The 24,379-nt window shown below is 34.5% G+C and overlaps 1 protein-coding gene across 2 annotated transcripts in view; it reads right to left on the bottom strand.

Annotated features, from left to right (window-relative positions):
* Sas-4 (spindle assembly abnormal 4) overlaps window positions 1–24,379 on the bottom strand; it is a 527,986-nt gene that overhangs the window by 448,584 nt on the left and 55,023 nt on the right. For both annotated transcript variants that reach the window (XM_090396928.1, XM_090396929.1), the window contains exon 4: window positions 16,070–16,216. In XM_090396928.1, the coding sequence (XP_090253054.1) occupies window positions 16,070–16,216 (147 nt within the window). The remainder of the gene's footprint in view (window positions 1–16,069; window positions 16,217–24,379) is intronic.

Genomic DNA, 24,379 nt, shown 5'->3' with positions numbered 1-24,379 from the left:
AATTTGACTGCTATTCGATTTCCTGTGTACATTTCTTGAATTAAGTGGCTGAGTTAATTTGGTATGTTTTAGTTAATATTAAAAAAAAAAAGCCATTAATTTTATCAAAGCCATTTGTCGTTTTTTGTAATCAATAAGGACACATGTTTCTCTTTGAAATTCTTTTCTCCTTTTCAATTAATAATTTTAAAATATAGGTTGAATCTATGGAAGATCAGCTTTATAGGGATCCCATTTTTCTCCTTGTGGTTTTATTTCTACAGTACTATTCGGCTTTTCTTTTAATATCTCTATATATATTTTGTAACCAGCATTCAAGTACACTAATTCCTCTGTAGCTGTTGCAGTTATCATTATATGCATTTTTATTTCCTTTATTTAATTTGTCATCTTCTAAAATGTGGGTTTTCAATATAAATGATAACCTACATAGACTCTGTATAATGTCACATTTTATACTATATAATAGCAATATTTTAAAGAGCTTTTCTCTGAGCACCTTATATGCCAGGTCTTTAACTTTAAGTGTCCCAGATTTTTAACTTTAGTGGACAAGGCAAATATCACAGTTTATGTATACCAATGCCAGAAACATTTAAAATAAGGACAAGAAGTTTTTGGCATTTGTTGCTCAACTTGGCCAAAAGCTTCAGTATTAGCAAGATTTGTGACTGTGACTATATCATCCACATAGCTGAGGATGATATAATCATAGGGACAGAATGTAAAGAATATACTATCTTCAGAGAGGACAGAAGGTACAGGATAGAAAGGGGGGGGGGTTGCTAATGATAGAAGAATTGAAGCCAAAAAGAGAAGTAGTGCTACATCAGGAGGACAAGGATGCAGAGGACAGTTCATTTGAGTCTATCTGGTGTAAGATTGAGGACAAAAGGATGAAATATATAACTGGTTACTGTTATAATCCAGGGAATATAAAGAAGAATCTAAATGACATGCAATGGCAAACTAATACGATGAGTGCGAGTCGAGTAATTATTATGGGAGATTAACTATAGGGACATAGATTGGGAGGAGAAATAATCAGAAGGGAAGGAAATGGAATGCATACTACAGCTGCTAAGAGAATCTCAAGACACTATGTAATGCATGGGTCATGATATTCAAGAGTTCTCGATCTGGTCATAGCATCAGAGAACTTAACAGTAACCAATCTGCCTATGCTGCCTCTGCCTAGGGGAAAGTGATTATGTAATCTTGATGTGGTGGATTGTCAGGCATGTAAAATTTTCTATTAAGAAAAAAGATATATATCAGAATTATAAAACAGGTGATTATGACAAGCTGAGAAGTCGGTTTTCAGCAGTGTCATGGCATAACAATTTGTAGGGGAAAGTGGTGGTGGTGGTGTATGAGTGGTGGTCAAGGGATGTTTGAAGAAATTAATATCAGAATGTATATCCAGAGTCAAAAGGATAAATCAGGCATGAGTTAGATGAATAGCATCATTAGGCAGGAGTTATAGAAAAAGTTGTGGAGAGAGTATAAAGAAAAAGGTGATCAGCATTGTTGTCCACGAGCAGTACAAAGCATGGCACAATGGTTACTGTGGGAAGGAAGGCCAAAGCTATGTGGCATATGCTAAAGCTTTAGCTATGTGGCAAATAAAAGAAGGAACGACTAAGAAAGGATGACTTTAAAAAAGTGCTGATGGTAAGGAGGAACAAAAGCAACCCAAATAGTTGAGTTACTGACAGATCATTTAGCAAGAGTACCACCAAGGTGTTGATACTGCAATGCCGGATGTGACACTGACTGATGAGAGAATAGAGGTTGAAGAACTGGAGGTGTTTTGGATATTGCAGAACCTCAATGTAAACATGTCCATAAAAAAAGACAGCATATCTGTCCATTATTACAAGAATATGGAAGGGAACTATCAGTTCCTCTGACCAAGCTGTTTAATTTAAGCCTCGGCACTAGAAAGATGCCATGAAGTAGAAAGAAGGCAAAAGGTCCACTGATAAAGGAGATTCCAAGACAGAAGTAGAAAATTATAGGCTATTCAGCATCTCAGGAGCAGTGGTCAAAGTCTTGGGGAAATTGGTAAAAAACAGAATTCAAGACTAGGTGGACAGGAATATGATACTTTATTAGGGGGGGGGGAACATAATTATGTAAAAGGTAGGTCTTAGTTTAGCAATCTGTTTATTTTTATAATAAAGTGACAACAGAGTTGGATAAAGGAAATGGCAACTCAGTGATACTGCTGAACTTAGCAAACATATTTGATAACATTCCACAAAGAATTCTGCTGCATAAATTGGAGAAAATGGGGATAGATATGAATCTGGTAATTTGGATTAGAGTGTGGCTGATGGAAAAATATCAGTGTGTTTATGGAGGAGGTGAGTCCAGGATAAGACAGGCTACTAGTGGTGCACCAGAGGGCTGAATAGTTGGTCCTCTGTTATTTATGTACATCAATGATATAGGAAATGATGTGATGGGAAATATTCAGTTGTTTGCTGGTGATGAACAACTGGGAAGAGTGATGACAGGAAATGAAGATGATACATATAATTATAATATATAATTTTCATATAATGCACAGCATTATGGGATACTAAGGCAAGTGATGTGAAGTCATTAGCTTCTATATATGAGTTGCCCCAGTCCTGATTATATTTCAGGTGAAAACTTTGTTTGCTTACACTTGGATAAAGGATTAAACCAAGTATATAATTTCTTCATATCTTTAATTTAAAGAAATACTTAATTTTTTTTTTTTAATAGAATATGATTTTCATCCATACCAAGAGAATCTTCATACTTAAGATTCTTTGATATTTTATCATGGCCACCTTCCTAGATAGCATAATCTTCCCAAAATCCACAAAGCAGATGTTCCATTATGACCTGTAACTGATTGCATAGGTTCAACTCTGTTACAAAATTGCAAAGAAATACTGTCTTAATGTCTCTCTCTCTCTCTCTTTTCATGAACATTCTGTTAAATCCCATTCCATTAGATCAAAGGTTGGTAATCATTTTTTCAGTGAAGAGATATTTTTGATCTAAAAAAAAAAAAAAAGCCACACCTCAGTCAAGCTGGGAGAACAGGGGGTTTAAGAAATGAAGTAGAGTGGAAAGGTGTTTTATTTAAAAAAAAAAAATACATATTTTGAAATGTTACTTTTTATTAATACTGAAAAAATGTAGCAAACATCCAAGAGGAATGAATTAATATCACTTCTGCTGCAGAACTTCTTGACTGAGTCTCTTAACATCATGTGGATATGCCATAATTTTCATCTTAACATGCTGAGAGATTTGCATTGTTCAGACAATTTTGTGAGTTATTTTTTATATAGTTCATGTTCAAAATATTTTCTCACATATCTAGAACCAAAAACTGAGAAGTCCAAACACAAATATTTTTTAATTTATACACATGCCTGGTAAGCTACTCCATGCATCGAACACAGTTAATAAATTAAAGAGCCACGGTTACATGTGGCTTGGGAGCTGCATGCTGCTGATCCCAGTGTTAGATGAAACATGATAGTTACTTCTGATAAAACTTTCCCCATAGATGTTGTTTGTCTATATGATTTTGTCATCCACTCAGACTACTTCTGATAATAAATTTACGAGCACATAGAAGGTACTTCCATTGTCTACCTTTTTCAACCCTCATGAATTACTTGATGGAATGAATAGCAACATGAATCTATAACATCCATCCATCCTAAACTCTCAAGTATAAGTAAAGATATATGAATGATATCTTTACAGAATGGCAAAGGTTACTTGTTTGAAGTTCAAGATGTTTCTCACAAAGATTAATGGTGTTCATTCTTGCATACATTTATTCTTGAAACTGAAAAGGATAAAAGCATAGGTTTTGTTGGGGGGGGGGGGGGGGCGTGAAATAATGAAAACAAATTTAAAATGGTTTAAGAAGTAGATTTTTTATTTTAAAAGAAACGTATTTAACTTTTATTATTTCTTTTTTGTTATTTTTTATATTTTAATGGAAAAATTCACATATTGGTGCGGGTTCACAAACTTTGCTTCCTGCGTAATTCGGCGCTTAATTAATATTAGTAAATATTGCTTATTCATATGTTATGTTTCATTTCAAAGCAGTGGTTAATTGTATTTACTTCGAATGCTCTCCAGGGAAGCTCCAAATCTTCCTGTCCCTTTCATCACGCGTTCGTAATCAGGGACTGTTGATATTGACTTTATATACATATCAAAACTCGTTTCATATTATTACTGTTATCCGAGCTAGTTTTCTGTTACCAATAAAAGTTTTGCATATACTTCATACATGAAAAAAAGCTTAAACAAGTTCATGTGGGGATACAGTAACTCACTTGCAGTGGTAAACAACATGCGCTCCCTGACAGCCACTATACTGCAGAGGCAATAAAAATAAGTACTTTTATTATGCCAGTGAATAAGGTATGAGGAGTCTGTGTAATATATTTCTCAACAAATAGTGCAATTAGAGACAACTGGGATAAAAACACACTAATTAATGAATCACATGTCCCCTCATACAGAAACTATGCTGTATAGACTGAAACAAAACCACATGTTGCATGGGCAAACACAGCATCTAACTAAAAACTATTGTTATTAATTAGATGTGTGTGAGTTCGATTTCCCAAGGCAGCAATAAAATTCAACTGAACGTGTTAAAACTAAGTAATATATATATATATATATATATATATATATATATATATATATATATAATGAATGTTATGGCAGTTTCACATATGGAATTCGGTTGAAGAGAGTTAGCATTTCAACTCAGTTGTCAGCCATGCTTTTATCTTTTGGTTGCGCGATCTTTTATTAATACCGCACCAATCATATGCACGTTTTAATAACCTGCCTTTGCTGTCTGTTTCGCGTTAGGCTTAATTACCGTAAAGGGAGAAAAGTCACAAAAGAAAAAAATGTTCCTGGTCGGGGATTCCCTTATTCAGGTAATATTCACTAATTTCATGTTATCAGCCTGTGGTGTGCCAGTATCGGTAAGTGATGATATTAGTTGATCTATTCTACGTTAAAAAAATTTAACCCTGAGATGGATAAGTGGCTGATAAAAAAAAAATCCCGCGAGCAATCAGAAGAAGCAGAAACAGACTTAAAAAAAAGGACAGTATTTCATATTTTACCAGAACAGCCCGCATCGTCTTCAGAACCAAACAGTAAGAGGCAAAAAATGTAATACATGCATTTGATTTTTGCAATATTCGCTGTGTATGTTTTGTATTGAATATAAATACAATAAATATTATAATAATATATCTCTCTATTACGATTTTTTTTCGAGGGGGCCGTGAAATATTTTAATTTTTGCAAAGGGGGCCATGACATCCAGAAGTTTGGGAAGCACTGTACTAAGGCATAAGAAATGGATTGTATCAAAACCACTCTCTAATGGCTCTTCACTGAGTCTTGTAAATAAAGTTATTAAGAGTTGCAATGTTTCCTATCACTAGTCTCCCAAGAAGTTGTCAACCATATTGCCATCATATAAGTCAAATGTCCCTGAATGAATCTTCACGTTATTTAATTCCATTGGTCTCAAAGAGGAATTTTACCCAATTAATAAACTTTACTTCTTTCTAAACACTGCAAAGGACAAACTTTCTTCTTTAGGCTACCCTAATGGCCATCGCATTCTTTCCAGCTGTGACTTTGGCCAAACCAGCAGATAATTGGCTGTTTGTCACAGTGAACATCTAGACTACATTAGATTCCACAAGCTGGAACATATACCCAAACAGGCAGGACAGCTAGCATTAGGAAGTAGAGCACCAGGAGACTATACTTAATTTCCTAACTCTAGTCTGCTAACACTCAGAGTTAGCAGACTAGGGCTACTAACCACAGGATCTACTGATAAAAGGCCACTTTACTTCACACCAAAGCAATCATAAATATGATAATGTTCTTGCATAAACTAACCTAACCTCTCAACAAACATTGCTGCAATAAATATGTACCATCCCATATATATTTGTGGCACCTCTGAAAAGTAGAAAGACCCTTAAAAATAGAACCCTGTAACCACATTCTGGGAAACTCGTCCACAGATAATTGGCCCGACAGCCAATAATATTCACTGAAGCCCAATAGGTGGTGCAATTCTACTCATGTAGTGCTTCAGGACGCATATCTATACTAGTGTAATGTTCATGAAATCTAGATGTTCATCGTGACAAACAGCCACAGATCTTGGTTTGGCCAAAGTATGGTATACCACAGGTGTAGGGAATATAATTTGAAGTGTCAATTTAATTTTGTTGAAATAATGGAAGTAATAATTAAATCTTTGTAGTTATATCTTCTATGATGTAAGTTCCTATAACAAGATGAGTAGCAATCAGTGCATAAGCTTGAATGTTGGAAGGAAGTTCAATGGTTCTTCACTCTTAACTGCTTCAATCTACCTAGCTCTTGATCTTCCTCTGAATCTTTGTCTCAAAGGAAGACCAAGTTTCTCCCAGTCTTTTTCAAACATGCTTTGCTAATCTTTCTGTTCCCATTCTGTAGAGATGACCCTTAGGTTAGTTTATCTCATACATTCCTAAATGCTAAGTTACTTTCTAATATCTTAGAATTTTATGAAAGAATTATTTTAATGATTTTGTCATTGATGCCATCTATTCATTCTTCTACTTTTTCTCAGAACTCCTATATCTGTTATCTCTAGTCTTTGATCAAGTGTTTTATTTTTAACTCAACTCTCAGATCCATAAGTTAAAATCAGCTTAAGCATTGTCATGTATATTGCAAGTAAAGTATTCTGGTTAATTTCTTATTCGATCATAACCTTCGTTAATCAGCTTCCAACCTTACCAGCTTTATTCATTCTATTATCTATTTCCAACAAATTTGTCACCTTCACTAATTAGTGAAATACTTTAATGTTCTGTAATTTCTTCAGTGAGAATGCAGTTGATGCTTTCCATATTTCTGCCTGGACTCTTATTCAATATAAATTTATTTAACTAACTTCCCACCATACTAGCAGTACTTATTCTGTCATCTATTTACATCTTTACTTAAATTAGCTAAAATGCATAGCCTGTGCTATAGGTTCATTACTTGGAATGCAGTTGATATTGCTGGTGCTATTTTCCTGTTTGTTTGCATATGATGTTTGTTATATGCAAGCAGACAGGGAATTATCATGCCAACAAGCTAAGCATTACTAGATGTGTGCTTCATATGCTGCAATCTAGCAGCAACATTGGGAAATAGCCTAGCGAAAACCCGCAATGTGATATTTTGCTTAGTTATTGTACTACATTTGTTTGTGTCAACACATGTTCAATGCATCTGGTGAATTTTTGTTGCATTTAAATTGAGCAATTTTCATGATCAACAAATTTGTGTGAAATTTGTTGATCATGAAAGCAAGCAGACAGGGAATTATCATGCCAACAAGCTAAGCATTACTAGATGTGTGCTTCATATGCTGCAATCTAGCAGCAACATTGGGAAATAGCCTAGTGAAAACCCGCAATGTGATATTTTGCTTAGTTATTGTACTACATTTGTTTGTGTCAACACATGTTCAATGCATCTGGTGAATTTTTGTTGCATTTAAATTGAGCAATTTTCATGATCAACAAATTTGTGTGAAATTATGTGTCAAATTGGAAAAATCTTTCACAGAGACATCTGAAATGTTAAAAACAGCATTTAGGAATGAGGCTTTAGACAAACTCAAACCTATAAGTGGTGGAAATGTTTCAAAGATAGCCGAATTTCAGTATGAACCATCAATAAAGAAAATTGATGAAAATGTTGCAGAGGTTCATGAAATAATTTGTTCCAACTGCAGTTTAACTGTTCATGAGGTAGCTGAAGAAGTAAACATTTCAAAAACTGTCCATCATGAGATTCTTATGCAAAATTCAGGCATGCATCACATTGCAGTCAAATTTGTGTCTTGCCCTTTGAATGACAATCAAAAACACATTCGTGTTGATGTGAGCCAAGAGCTTTTGAGGATGAGAACTTTTTAAAAAACATCATTACTGAGGATAAGTGGGTTTACATTTATGACGTTGAAACAAAAGCTCAATCGTCACAGTGGGTGTCAAACTGGTCACCACAAGCCCAAAAAAGTAAGACAAGTGTGGTCAAATGTCAAACTGATGATGACAGGTTTTTTTTTTTTTTTGATTCTGAGGTCATCGTTCACCATGAATTTCTTTCACACAGCAAGACAGCGAACAAGGAGATCTTCAGGTGATGCAATGGGGTGAGGCTATCAGTAAAAAAAGCCTCATGGAGGGAAAAACTAATGGATGCTTCATCATGATAATGCACCTGTATTACTAATCTGTCAATTTTTGGCAAAACACGAAACAATGGTCGTTCCACAGCCTGCTTACTTCCTTGACCTCACCAGATTTTTTTTTTTTTTTTTTTTTTTGTTTATCAACCAAATTGAAATTGACATTGAAAGGCTGATGTTTTGAGTCGATTGACTCAATAATGGGAAAAAAAATTACTAGCAGAACTGTGCAGTAAACTTTTCTGGAATTCTTCTCGAAAGAAGAATTCCAGAAATGTTTCCAAGGATGGAAGAAATGCTAGCAGCAGTGGATACAAAGTGGAGGAAAGTATTCTGAATGCAACAAGGCCAAATAGCTTCTAAGTTAGACAAGAAAATTTTTATTTAAAAAGTTTGGGAATTTCTAGACAAACCTCATAGTTTGTCTTTTTTGTTTTGTGATTTTTCATACCAAATTCACCATAGCAACTATTTAGTTTGCTATAGACTTGAAGATCTGCACATAGAATAAAGAACAAACTTAATATCTCTTATCTGAAAATCAGATTTGACATCACTTTTCTTAATGATGTGATCCATTGCAGATTATAAATAACAATGAAAATGGCATACAAACCCTGCCTTACTCTTGATTTAATATTGACATTCCATAAGGTTATAAAGCTCCATTTGGACCATACAGATTGACAGTTCAGAAGTTTCTTTTTTGCAACTTGTTACATACATTTTTGAGAAAAACCTCTTAGAGATCCTTAGTATATCCACACGATTTCTTATCTTATGATTGCAGAATGGCTAATCTGAAAATTCTCTCTACATTCAATTTACATTAAATATCAAAAAAATACATATATAAATAAATAAATAAAAAATAACCATCTTCCTTGCTTCAACAACACAGATTCTAAAAGGAAGTCACACAGTAAATTACAAAACTTAGCACATTGGTGCATTACAACATTGGATCATGAGACTACTGTCTGAAGTATTTAAACTTGCAGGAGCAAGGTATGCTGTAGAACTCAAGGATGATCCAGATGGTGGAGGGGATTAGGATAGCAGACAAGGGAAAGTAATTTTTAGTAAGGCCTAAAGGAAGTCAGTCTCTATGTTATACTTTTTCAAAATGCATTGCATGCAATTGTTTCTGAGGTACCCAGAATGTGTGGGATGGCAATAGATTTTTTTGTGTTGTAGATTTTGGAGAAAGGGGGGGGGGGGTGGCCAGATGGGTAGAGAGCTCTGTTGATTTTGTTAAGAGGAATCATTGACTAAAAATGTGTCTCAAGCATGACTGATTGATTTCAGTGGAGACTAATTGGTCCAAGCAGATAGTTCTAGCTGTGTATGCTAAGATTTTGATAACACCATACTGATGGGAGAAATTGTGTGATAGGTGGCAGATGTACTTACCAGTGTGGGTGGGTTTTCTGTAGACTAAAAAAGATAAGGATCCATTTGGTAGCCAGGTAACCAGTGTGTTAAGAAAGGGCAGACAGTTATTTTTCCTTTTCAAGGGTGAAACAGAACTTTGTGTGTTGGTTGTTGAGGTATCCTAAAAATGTTTCTAACATATCCCTGCCATATGACCAAATGGAAAACACTTCATAAATATATTAGCCATATTGTGGGTTTGAGAGGGGAAGAGTTTAAGGCCATGTTTTCAAAATGTTCAATGTAAAGATTAGTGGTGGTGGTGGGGAGCATAGCTGTGCCTTCAATCATTTCATAGGTATGCACTCTGGCTATTTTACCCTGTCATGTAAAATAGCCAGAGTGCATGGTGAAGATGAATAAGGCTGATATGTCTGGAGGATAGAGAAGCTGAATAAGTTTTCAGCTTTCTTTTAGGGGTACATTAGTGAATAAGGAGGTTATATCAAAATTAACCATGACGTCAATGTCTTTGAGGATCATAACTGACAAGCAAGATTTGAAGTGCACAGAGTTTTTACATGGTAAGGAGTGTGGCCAGTAATGACAACTCTTTGGCTAATACCATCAACTGTGGTCGAAAAGGCACATTCTGTTTGTGCCTTTTTTGGTAACCCATAAATCCAGAGGTCTAGGAATTTATGGTTTAAGTTTTTGAATAGTTTCAGGAGGCCGTGGTACAACTTTGTCTAATAATTTTTGAAGAGTTATTTTTGTGTTTCAGTATGGTTAGCATCACTCAGGAGGTATGCCAGTCGATCTCTGATTAAGACTGACATTTTTCAATCATATTCAGAGTAATCAAGTATTATTATTTGACACGTTCAGGGAGTCCAAGGACTCATCTGACGGAGGGCACCATATAATGTTACCATAATGTATTATGGTAACATTATTCATATCCTCTTCAGTGATGATACGAGGGTGGTCTGAAAAGTTCTTGGCCTCAACCATAGATGGCAACACTATCAGGAAGATTTTTTTTTCCCTAAGTTGGTACATCTGTCATAAGCATCCATGTGAAATTGTAAGTCATTCTATCAAGTAGTTTGTTTTATACAGCTGTCTGAAGCAAAACTGTTGTCTGTATCCCTTCAAATGGATAAAATTGAGTATCATACAGTCATAAAATTCTTTGTAAAAGAAGGTTTAATGTGGCCATACAAGCCTTGAAGATGATCTACATGAAGGACGTCCAAAAAGTGTAACATTAGAAATCCTTGATCAAGTGTACGATATGGTATTGGATGACCGGCGATTCAAAGTGCGTGAAATTGCTGAGACTATAGGCATTTCAAAAGAAAGTGTAGGATATATTTTGCATGAAGAATTGGAAATGAAAAAGTTTTGCACAAGATGGGTGCCGCGCTTGCTCACAGCAGATCAAAAACGCACTCGCATGAAAATCTCTGAACAGTGCTTGGAACATTTTAACGAGAATAAAACTGATTTTGTGCATCGATTTATTACTATGGATGAGACTTGGATTCACCATTACACACCAGAATCCAAACAGCAGTCAAAACAGTAGACAGAAGCCAGCTGTTCAGCGCCAAAGTAGGTTTCATCACTTCGAAGAAAAGGTCATGGTTGGTGTTTTGGGATGCTAAAGGCATTGTGTTTATTAATTATCTTGAAAAGGGTAAAACAATAACCAGGGAATATTATTCCGATCTTTTAACCAAACTAGACAAAAAAAATTTTGTGAGAAAAGACCCGGTTTGCAGAAGAAAAAAATCATCTTTCATCAGGACAATGCACCCGTCCACAAAGCTGTTTTGGCAATGGAAAAATTAAGGGATCTGCACTATCCATCCTATTCCCCAGATTCTATCTCTTCCCAAAACTAAAACTCTTATTCACTGGTCAGCTTTTTCTTCGAATCAAGAGGTGATTGCAGCTGTAGATGGGTATTTTGCAGATCTTACTAAGAAACGCTACAGGGACAGGATAATGGGAGCATTGCTGGAATAATGTTGAAAAATAAACATAATTTTTAAATTATAAATTAGTTTTTTCATTGGTAGGCAGAGAACACTGCAGATCACCCTCATAATGTTCTGGTTCTGGCATAATTTTTAAGTGCACCTGAATATTACTGGCAATATGGGATGAGTGGCTGCAGATGTTATGTTCTATTTTTGCCATAATTTACAGCCTTGGTATTTCCTTCAGTGTTATGGCCAAGACTGACAGCTTAGATAACTTCTTTCTTGAGCTAATACTTGTTAATTACCAAGTGTTCTGGGATAACTGCAGCTTATTTATCTTCTTGGATAAATTATTAAGCTTTTGGATATGGGGGACCTTTATTTTTTTAAGTTCCTTTTGTGCTGAAGCATCAGAGACGTTCAAGAGAATGATCCAAAGCTTGGAATTCAGCATACTGAACAGCTTGTGCACTTAAAATCTTGTCAGATATCATTCCCAAAGACACTGACATCATGGTCATTTTTGGTATGCTTCCCTATATTCACTAATATGCCATAAAAGAAACCTAAAACTCATTCAGTCTCTATCCCCAGCCTTTTACAAATCAGTCTATTTGTCTTCCTACTAGCGTACCTACATGCATGTATTCAATATATTTCTTTGTGACCATGAAGATACTTTGGCAATTAAGACAAAATATTGACTTATTATTTATCTAATTAAATAAATTTAGTGACTTAATTATTAGTTTTAGATGCTGCAGTATATAAATGCAACATCTAAAACTACTAGGTAAACCAATAGGTTAGCAACATAAGTAAGATCTACCTACCTATGCTGATCACAAATGTATGACAAGATGGTATATTTTACATCCAAATACAATGCATTTTTCAAGTATTTAGCACACACTGAAAATTGGTCATTTGTGATTCTTCTTTGATAAAATACATATTGAGAGTCACCAATAACATTCTGTGCATACTCCTTCTGGACACCATTTCTGAGATGTACTGGATTAGACTAAACAACAATGGCATCATCATCATCATCAAATTCCTGATACATACCCTGAAGGGGTGTACAGGATATGATAGTACCACATGAAAAATTACATCATTACTAACTTCCTATCTACAATTTTCCTCCAAATCAGTCTTACCTGTCAAGGCTCCAACATAATCAGATCTTATATTTCTATCATCTAAGGCACTTTTTACCATATATCAATCCACCTATATTTGGTCTTCCTCTGGGTCTTTTTCCATGCAAATTTGCAGAGAACCCTTCTTTTGCTAATCTTTCCTCTCCCATTCTGTATATAAGTGACCATATCACCTGAAATTAGCTCCGCTAACACATTCCTGGATGCTGACAATGTCAAGTTCTTTCCTAATATACTCGTTTTTAATATGGCATTGTCATTGATGCCATCTGTTCATACCCCCTAATCTTTCTCAGTACTCCCATATCTGCGGTCTTTAGTCTTTGGTCAAGTGCTTTACTTCTGACCCAGCTCTCAGATCCATAAGTTAAAATTGGCTTGAATACTGTCTTGTACACAGTTAATTTAGTATTTTCACTAATTTCTCTCTTATTCCATATAAATTTATTCAGTTGACTTCCTACCATACCAGCTTTGTTGATTCTGTTGTATATTTCCATATTTAATTTACCATCTTAACTAAAAATCGTGCCTAAGTAGCTGAAATGTCTTACTTGTTCTATAGGTTCTCCATTACCAATGCAGTTGATATTTTCAATGTTTTTGGCCTATTTTCCTTGTCTTTTTAATGCTGACCTTCATACCATATCTATTACAACAGTTATTTACTTTAGTCAGGGAATCTTGCAGACTTGTAGCGGATTTATTTAGAAGTACAACATCATCCGCATAAAGCAAAGAACTGACATTAACATCTCCAATTTTGATATTAGGTTTAATACCACTTTCTTTCATAATGTAATCCATATAGATAATGAATAACAGAGGGGATAATGTACATCCTTGTCTCACACCAGATTTAACATTAAACCATCTTCCTGTACTTCCTTCAATTCTAACTGCTGACTTACAGCTCAAATAAAGACTAAGTATTGCTTGATATAATGCCCCAGTGACACCATATAACTGTAATGTTTCCAATAGCTTCTCTCTCGGCACCTTGTCATATGCCTTTTCCAGATCTACAAAACTTAAATACAGATCTTTGTTATGCTCCCATGATTTCTCAACTATCTGTCGTAAAGTGAAAATCTGATGCTGACAGCCTCTATTTGGCCTGAATCCAGCTTGTTCTTCACCAAGCTTCTCTTTCACAAATCTTCTCAACCATTTCTCAAGTATACTTGCATATATCTTACCAGGAACACTCAGCAGAGAAATACCTCTGTAATTCTCACATTCAGTTTTATTTCCTTTTCTGTATATTGGTACTATGAGAGCTCTGCTCTCATAGTACCAATATACAGAAAAGCAATATACAGAAAACCAATATACTTCTGAACCATGCAGTGCAGCCACTGTAGGACTTTTATATCTCCATACTTGAGCATTTTGGGATTCTTTAGGATCAAAGCTATATAACTAAGAGGAGACCTTCACATAGCCTTTAAAGGAATGTGGAGAATCGATCAGGGCTTCTGACCTAATGTCCAATTCTCACCTTCTAGTGGTGCACCCTGTTGGGTATCTGCTTGGATACTGAACGAACGAGGATGGGCTGGCAATTTGGGATTTAGCCGACCAAATTGTATTCTTATTGGCTTAAACTAAAATAAAAAACGATGGTGCAACATGACAGAATTTCATGCCAGCTGGGGCGTCATCTGGTTAAACAAGACCCCCTGTTGTTTTCACCAGGGAACCAGGGCAAACAGCGAAAAGTCAGCTACTGGAACAAATCCTAAAACTCACTGCAACCCAACATCACCAGAGTTCAAGATTGGTACTATCAACATAAGAATTCTGAATGGTAAAGAAATATAGCTAGCTGAGGAATTGGATAAGTACCAGATCGACATAATAGGGGTGACTGAAACAAAAAAAAAAAAAAAAAAAAAAAAAAGGCACAAAACTGTGAGATCTTTCTGAGCAATAAATACAAAATGTTATATTCAGGCAATGACAATCAAAGAAAAGAATGGGTAGCCATAGTATTCGACACCAAATATGAGGCTAATCTTCTTGAATTGCAGGCAGTCTCAAGTAGAGTGATGTGGGCAAATATCGGAATGGGGAACTGGACAATGAGACAACAATGGCATATATTGGAAATCTGTGATCTGTCTTGATGTAATCTGCATTGTTAGTTAGTTACCAACGGCATTACAGACGTGGGTAGGGGGTTTCTTGAATAAAATACTTAAAAAAGTTTACAGATAATATAAATTGGATCGATTCCCCTATAACTGGAGCAGATCATTACATTACACATCTTATAGACAAGCATTTAGTTCTCTGTTGCTTAATAATAACTGACATAGAAGTAAGCTATAAAAAAACAGACTGTAAACATAAGCAGAACTAACAGAAACATCCTGAATGGAGTTCCTATACAAAAAGTGAACATTTCAGCTATTTAGTTACAATTTTTAGAGTCAGTGGCAAATTAAACACGGAAATAAACAACAGAATAAGCATAACTGAATAAATTTATATGAATAAGAGAAAAGTTAATCTTGTATACTGATAGTTTAGTATTCTGACTGTGTTATGGATCTGAGACCTGGGTTAAAATAAAACAGATGACTGAAGACTAGAGACCATAGATATGAAAGTTCAAAAAATTGGGAGAGAGATAAACAGATGGCATCAGTGGCAAAATGATATTTAAAAAAGATATTAGGAAGGAACTTGACATTATTAGCATTCAGGAACGTGTAAGAGATAATCTCAAGTAGCATGATCACTTAAACAGAATTGGAGAGGGAAGGTAAGCAAAACAGATGATTAATGCAAGGATGATAGAAAAAAAGTTCATCCAAAGAGACCAAAATCTGGGTGGAGTGATGCAGTCAGAGGACCAAAATATAAGATCCAACAACAATATGATCTTAATAGTCTAATCTGGTTGGAAATTGCTATGAAATTATTAATATTGTAAACTCTTCTTATATGGTACTACACAGTATCCTCTACACCCCTTGAAGGTTCTTATCAGGAATTTGATGATGCCTCATACCTGATTTAATAATCAACGACATATCTTTCATTTCAATTACCATGAAACTTAAAAAGCTATATATTATATTTTAAGGCCCATTTTGATTTGAACAGATTTTTTTCTCTTAGCATCTCACATAAGCATGCATATGAAACACCCTTATTTTTCTGTAAGTGCACTTCGTGTCAAGAATAATCTTCAAAAAGGAATATTTTAGAACTGAATTTTCAATACTTACGGCATTTATTTTTTTATGATTTATGACCATAAGTTCATCTTCTGAATCTGGTAATGGATAAACTCCATCCAGGTTATCTCCTTTTTCTTCTTCACTGCTCTCTGATAATACTTTGGGAAGCTGTAAATTTAACTCATATTCCTGGGCCTATTTAATGGAAAAAATTTTTTTGCAGTAAATATAATAGGATGTTATTACATTTACAAACTTTTTAATCGCTACCTGTAACCTTATGCAAATATATATTTGTATAAAATACCAGTGTGTGTGTAGACTTTATTGGATGCATAATATGGAAGTGAAAAAAGACAAATGCAAAATAAACATTTCTGGAGAACAACAGCTATAAATTAAGTTACGATTGGATTGCTGACATTTGAAAGCATTCTGGATCCCACAGTATCCTTGAATGTGTTCACATAGGTGTATGCCACAGTTTGATGGCCAAGGAGTAAAAATCAGAGAGGTTATAGCTTAGGTTATATTAAGGCAGACCTGATTAAGATCAATTTCTGTTGATTCAACAATTTTTCTTTCAAGCTCACCATGGCATCTAAAAACGTTTTCTGGTTTATCCCAGATCACTAGGTGCATGGTAGCTTCATTGTTAGAGTTAACAGAATTAAGAACATGACTGGATAGAGCATTGGCTCTAATTCTGCCACAGATAGTGTGTCTCTCGCATGTTCCTCTATACATAGTTCAAGAGATTTTTCTGTCTAACCAAAATATGGCATATTTTGGTCAGACATTGAAGATAATGATGTAAACAGTTTTCTCTTCCATATATCAGCTTCATTTCACCAAATTTAGCCAAAGGAAGGAAAGGAGTTTGGTTAGAGGAGTGAAAGAAGTAATGACTTTATATTTTTTGAGAATTTTGGCTAAATTTGGTGAAATGAAGCTGATATATGGAAGAGAAAACCATTTACATCATTATCTTCAATACAGTAAGCAGGTGGATTAAACAGTAACTTATTAACACTCTGCTTATGAGTGATCTCTTCTTCATTGATGTGGGAGCAAGCCAATTTACTTAATGTAGAAATTATGCCAAGCTTTAATGAGATAGAGATCTTCAATTTTTTTGACATGTAAGTTTGCCATCCAGGAATGGGAGAGAACCATTATCTTCCAACTCATAGATAAATTGTATTTTTGTTTGTCAGTTGTTGAGATGGCTCGAGAACTCTTGGAGGATATCTCAACCATTGCTCCAAATTAAGAAAATATCATCTATATATCTTTACCATAATCTTGATTTCAGTGGGTGAGGAATTGATGGCTTTTCCCATGCCATGGTGAGCTTGAAAGAAAAATTGTTGAATGAACAGAAATTGATCTAAATCAGGTCCACCTTAATACTAACCTAAGGTATAACCTCTCCAATTTTTACTCCTTGGCCATAAATTTTCCAAAAGCATTTGGAAAATTATCAACATTCAAAAGCCAACTAATGTTATGCCTGAAGAGAAAAGTTTTTGACCAATGCATTCTTCCTATATTAACATATGGCTGTGAAACATGGATGCTAAATGCAAAGGAAATTCAAAAATTAAGATCACAATTTAGTATGGAAAGAAGTATGCTTGGTATCACAAGACTGGATTACAAAAAGGAATACGCAGATAAGAAATCAAACCGAAGTCCCTGACATCCTAGGAAGAGTGAAACACCTGAAGTGGCAATGGACTGGTATATTGCTGGAAGACAAGATCAACGATGGACAAAAGTACTGGATTGAATTCCACGAGAGGAAAAACGACCATGATGCCGACCTAAATCACGGTGGATTGATGATATCATCAGATTTGCAGGAGTGACATGGGAAAGGCCTCTTCAAGAAGTCTTGAAAAGGCCTTCATCCAGTAGTAGACCGACAAGGCTGATAATGATGAAAGGAGATAAAGGGTTGCCCATGGCCAAATCAAAGTTCTGTTTGTAAATAGTGTTTTAAAACAGGAAGTAATCAAAATTTACACAATGGATCAGGAATGATAATTTTTTTCTTAGACAATGTATGGTGATACAACAAATCACCATACTTCACATCTATTTTTTTCAAATTTCTTGGAATTTTTAGTGGTTCAATGATTTTCTTTGCATAAAATTCACATTGAAATGACTAGTGTCATTATGTGATCCAACTAAAGTACTTTACTGCATAAAACTTCTTGATGTATCAAACAGTGATAATGCTTAGTATCAATTTGTTGACAGAATCTTTTTTTAAGTAATATAATTGCACCAGTATATTTTCCAATCACAGATGGTGCCATCACTAAAAGTGCCACTGAGTTTGTCACTTGGAAGGTTAAGATTCTTCAAAATTTTAAATATTTCTTTGCAAATATTTTCTCCTGTAGTATGACCATGCAATGATCACATATCCACAAGTTCTTCAGTGATTTTGAAATTTTATTTATTGTATGTACATAAACTAATAATTAGGCAGTATTTTTAGAATCGCAACTCTCATCTACCACAATGGATTCTGCATGTTTCATTTTAAGAGTATCAATAAATTTTCAGGTATAAAAAAAACAGTCTTGAAAAAAATATTTTTTTCTCCAAACATATTTCTTCACAGATTAGTAAGAAACTTTTTTTTTTGTGGCATTCCCTTTGGTCAACAGCTGACCTGAATGTGCAATTTCAAGTGCAACCAAATATGTTGCTCTAGTCACTGCTGTATTTATTGCACTACTTTTTGTATAAATATTTTATTCTGACTGAAGATTTTTTTTTTAAACTCATTCACTTTTATGTCATGTGAAGATTTTTTGCAATTTTGTGTTAAAGTCTCTTTTAATATTATATTCTTTGGGCACAGCAATTGAATCATAGCATATCAGACATAAAAATTTAGTTTTATATTCAATTAAACAATACTTGTGTGTCCATTCTTCTTTAAACCATCTATGTTTGGAATCAATTTTTCTTTTCTCTTGTATACAATCACCATCCTGTGCTTTATGATGTTCTACAAATGTTCCATCAGGCGATGACCTGATGGAACATTTGTAGAATGTTCAGTAGTGCTGGATACCCAGCCACATTAGAATCAGAGGAATATAGTACTATCATAATATCCTGTACACCCCTTGCAGGTACATATCAGGAATTTGATGATAATAACAATAACACCAAAGATGCAGCTGTTAAATCAGCTTATACATTCTTTAAGTGCTGTTTGTCAGTGCCATATATAGACTACAAACAGCAACCTGTGGGAGGAAACACAAACATAATAACTGAATGAGAATAAGGCAGAAATTGAGCACTGGTAGACGTTTAAATAGAAAGAGAAGAGAGGACGTTGTACTTGCTAGACTGCACATAGATCACAATCATTTAACATTTATTTCTTATCAACCCTCGATAGATAGGAATGATCACCTACCTATGTGAAAACAACATAATACTTGTGCCATGTTTTGGTGAAGTGTACTTCACTTGAAAGAGGAATGCAATTTTTACTAATCTGGCTTAACCATATACACTTAGGCATATCTTAATAGAGTTGGACAAATTTCATGAAGATTTAACTTTTTATCTAATGCAATATGAAGGCTCCCTTTATCCAACATCACCGACCAAGATGGAAGAGGAACTGAACTGTTTCCTGACATCAATAAACCAACGCATTTAACCTACCTACCAAAATTGCAAATAATTCCCATCATTCTCTCAACACTACAGGGTTTTTCTTAACCAGCTCTCCTTCCAAATACTCTTGGAACTCTGACTATGAACTTGTCCATGTTTCTTTTACTACAGATGACCCTTCCCCCAGTCAATCTCGGCCTCATATCCTATGGCTCATATGATTCATATCGAATCATAATATGATTCTATATGAATCATATTATGAAATTAAATGGCCTAATATCAATATTGGAGATGTTCAACTTAGCTCTTTACATTATGACACTATCTCAAATAAATCCAACACCAGTCTGCAATATTTCTTAACTAAACTGAATAACTGCTGTAACAAATACGGCATAAAATCAATAATAAAAAGACAAACTGCCAGAAAGGGATAGGAACATAGAAAATATTACCTGTATTCTGATTGGTAAAATATTTTACCGATATAAAATATTTTAACTATTCAGAAATGATTTTTAATTGGTAAATTAAATATGGAAATAGATAACAGAAAGAGAAAACTGACTTTAGTGGGAAGTAAAACAAATATATTTATATGAAATAAGAGAAATTAGTCAGAACACTAAACTAGCTATATACAACACAGTGGTCAAACTAATTTTGATATGGAGATCTGAGAACTGAGTTAGAAATAAAACAGGTGACAAAGACTAGAGACTACAGATGTGAGAGTTCTGAAAAAAATCCAGAGTGAACAGATGGTATCTAAGGAAGAATCACAGTAAAAACAGTAAAAATGAAACAATTTAAAGATAACTTAAGATTATTAGCAGTTAACATGAATGTTACCAATTTCAAGTTAGCTTGAAGTTGACAGTAACAATTTCAAGTTAGCTTGAAATTGTTAGGATTCAGGAATTTGCAAGTAGAGCTAACCTCAGATAGTAGGGCCACAAACAGAATGGAATAGGGAAGATAAGAAAATCAGGTGTTGGATGCAAATAAAAATATTCAAAGACCAAACATTGGCAATGAAGTTTGAACTCTCCTGATCAAAAAATAACATCTCACAATACTGGCATCCTAAAAGATAAGACTAATTTGGAAGAAAATTGTTGATAGGAAGTTAGGTACACTTATCATAGTATTTTGAACATCCTTGGAGAGGCATATGAGGAATTTGATTATTACTATTTAATTCACTTTCCAGATATCAGTGGTATTCAGTATTTAAATTCCAGAATTTAAATACTGGATATCACTGATCTGAGAGTTCTGAAGAAAATCAGAACAGTGAACAGTGGCTTCAAAATCATACCAAAAGTGAAGACATTTCAAAATGATCTTTGCAAGACTAACATTCAAGAACATGCATGAGCTAATCTAATTTATACTGTATTCTCAATCTGGAGTGTAAGAGATCACTCCAGATGCAATGATGCAGTCAGAAATGATTGAGAAGACAGTGTGCCTGATCAAATCAGTAACTTCCCTTTGAATCCCCCTGAGGGTATGGATGAATGTGGTCCTAAATTAATTAAAGTCAACTTACAAGCATACCTTAGGTCAAAAGCTGCTTAATTAAGAATCATATTTGGTCCATAGATCAAGGTATCCAGATTTCTGAATCTTTAGCTCACTCATATGAATATTTCATCATCATCAAATTCCTGATATATATACCCTCAAGGGGTGTACAAGATATGATAGTACTACATGAAAAATTTACACCATTACTAACTTCCTATCAACAATTTTCCTCCAAATCCATCTGTTACCAGTCAAGACTCCAATATTATCAGGTGATTTATTTCTGCCTTCTAAGGCACTTTTTACTGTATCAATCAACCTATATCTTGGTCTTCCTCTATGTCTTTTTCCTGCCAACCTGGCAGAAAATTGTATTGCTGATCTTTCCTCTCCCATTCTGCTTAAGTGACCATAACACCTGAGATTAGCTCTGCTAATGCATTTCTGGATGCTGACAATGCAAGTTCATTCTTAATATCCTCGTTTTTAATATGATATGATATTGCCATTGATACCATCTGTTCAGGCCTCTAATCTTTCTCAGGACTCTCATATCTGCAGTCTCTAGTCTTTGGTCAAGTGTTTTTACTTCTAACTCATCTCTCAGATCCATAAGTTAATATTGGTTTGAAAACTGTCTTGTATACAGCTAATTTCTCTCTTATTCCATATAAATTTATTCAGTTGACTTCCTACCTATTTGAATTATATATTTACTGAATTATATCAATTACTATTTGAATTATATATATATATATATATATATATATTCAAATACCTATTTGAATGAAAGACTAATAGAAATTAGACTCAAGACATTAAGAGGCCACATAACAATAATTGGTGCATATGCACCAGAAGAGGGAAAAGAAGAAAACAGGAATATATTTTATAAAGAATTACAGAATACCACAGATAAAACAAACAAACAAAACTGACTATTTACTGCTAGCAGGAGACTTAAATGCCAGAACAGGAAACAAAAAATACAAAACAAACATAGGTAAATTTGGCGAAGATACATGTAATCAAAATGGTCGCATATTGCACGATTTTGTCATTTATAATAATATGAGAATAATGAATTCAATGTTTAAACACAAGGAAATACATAAATATACTTGGTCAGCCAGAGGATACAAATCAGTAATTGACTACGTTATCACAAATTTTAAATTAGCAGAGTTAATTTTAGACGTAAGAGCATATTGAGGCTTTGAATTAAACTCTTATAATTATATGGTATCAGCAAAAATTCGTTTTAAACCAAAGTGGCTAAAAACAGATAGAATTGAAAATTCTTACCAGTCAAGCTACAAAGTTTCTTCATTACAGGATCCTCAAGTTAGACTACAATATCAAAAATGCACAAACTTAAAAACATAAACCACACATGAATCAAGTGACATAGAAGATGAATAGGAAAATTTGAAACAAATTCTCACAAAAGCAGCAACAGAAACCTTAGGAATAAAGCACAAATGGATTAGAAAAAGAGGACTACGAGACTGGAACAAAGAAATAGAAAATATAATAAAAACCAAAAAGGACAGTTACCAGAAATGGCTAAATTCCAAAACAATAAAAGCAGAAATAGAATATAAAAGAAATAGTGCAATTGCAAAACGAGAAGTAAGGAAAAAACATAGAGAAAGATGGAACAATTTCGTAACAGAACTAGAAAAGGATTTATTTAAGCCACAACCCAAAACCTATAAAGAAATAAAATACATAGATAAAGAAATAAAAGAAAAGATAAAAATACAAACAATAGATTAAGAAAAATGGGTGACCTATTTCCAAAATCTCTGGACAGATGAGAACAATGAATTAAAATTTTATAAAACAAAGAATGACCTAGGGGTGCTTAAGGGTCAAAGCTGTATAACTGAGAGGAGACCTCCACATAGCCTTTAAAGGAATGCGGAGAACTGACCAGGGCTTCTGACCTAATGTCCAATCCTTACCTTCTAGTGGTGCACCCTGTTGGGTATCTGCTTGGATACTGAACGAACGAGGATGGGCTGGCAATTTGGGATTTAGCCGACCAAATTGTATTCTTATTGGTTAAACCAAAAGAAAAAATGATGGTACAACATGACAAAATTTCATGCTGGCTGGGGCATCGCCCAGTTAAACAAGTCCCCCGCTGTTTTTGCCAGGGAACCAGGGTGAACAGCGAAAAGTCAGCTACTGGAACAAATCTGAAAACATACCCCAACTCAACATCACCAGAGTTAAAGATCGGTACTATCAACGTAAGAAGCCGGAATGGCAAAGAAATGGAGCTAGCTGAGGAATTAGATAAGTACCAGATCGACATTATAGGGGTGACTAAAACAAAAAAGACAAAAACTGGCGAGATCTTTCTGACCAATAAATACAAAATGTTATATTCGTGCAATGACAATCAAGGAAAAGAAGGAGTAGCCATAGTATTCAACACAAAATATGAGGCTAATCTTCTTAAATGGCAGTCAATCTCAAGTAGAGTAATGTGGGCAAATATGAGAATGGGGAACTGGACAATGAGACTTATTTGTGCCTATGGTTCCACAGAAGGTTCTACTAAGGTAGAAGTGGAGGAATTTTTTGAGGCTTTAGAAAAAGCAACTGACACAATCAAAAAGAAAAAGTTGGTCCTTCTTGGGGATCTAAATAGCAGAGTAGGAAATGATGGTGAGACATACAAAAATATTTTGGGAAAATTTGGAGAAAAGAGCAAAGCAAATAATAATGGCAAATATCTGTTGGATTTCTGCTCAGGACATGGACTGGTTATTACTAACACCATGTTCCAACATAAAAATGTGCACAAATTCACATGGAGAGAAGAGGCTAGAAATAAGAAAAGTCTCATTGACTATGTTATTGTTGATAGTGATGTTTTCTCCCTGGTGCAGGACACCAGAGTGTACAGAGGATTTGAAATTGGAAGTGATCACTATTTAGTCTTGAGCAGGATAAAATTGAATTTCGTATTGAAAAGAATAACACGTAAGAAAGTTTTAAAGCGAATAAAAGTTGAGCAGCTCTCAGATGTGAACTGTAGACTAAAATACACAAAGATTATTGAAGATAAAATGAAAGAGTTTGAGAACAGGAACAAAACGTTGGGGATTCAGAGGCAAACCTTGAAGAAAACTCTGATTGATACAGCCAGAG

This window comes from Typopeltis vanoorti, chromosome 8 (assembly GCF_054136105.1).
Source record: "Typopeltis vanoorti isolate ZY-2024b chromosome 8, IOZ_Tvanoo_1.0, whole genome shotgun sequence".
NCBI classification, from domain to species: domain Eukaryota; kingdom Metazoa; phylum Arthropoda; class Arachnida; order Uropygi; family Thelyphonidae; genus Typopeltis; species Typopeltis vanoorti.
The sequence above is the reverse complement of the archived record's forward strand: the minus strand, read 5'-3'. Positions and strand labels throughout refer to the sequence as shown.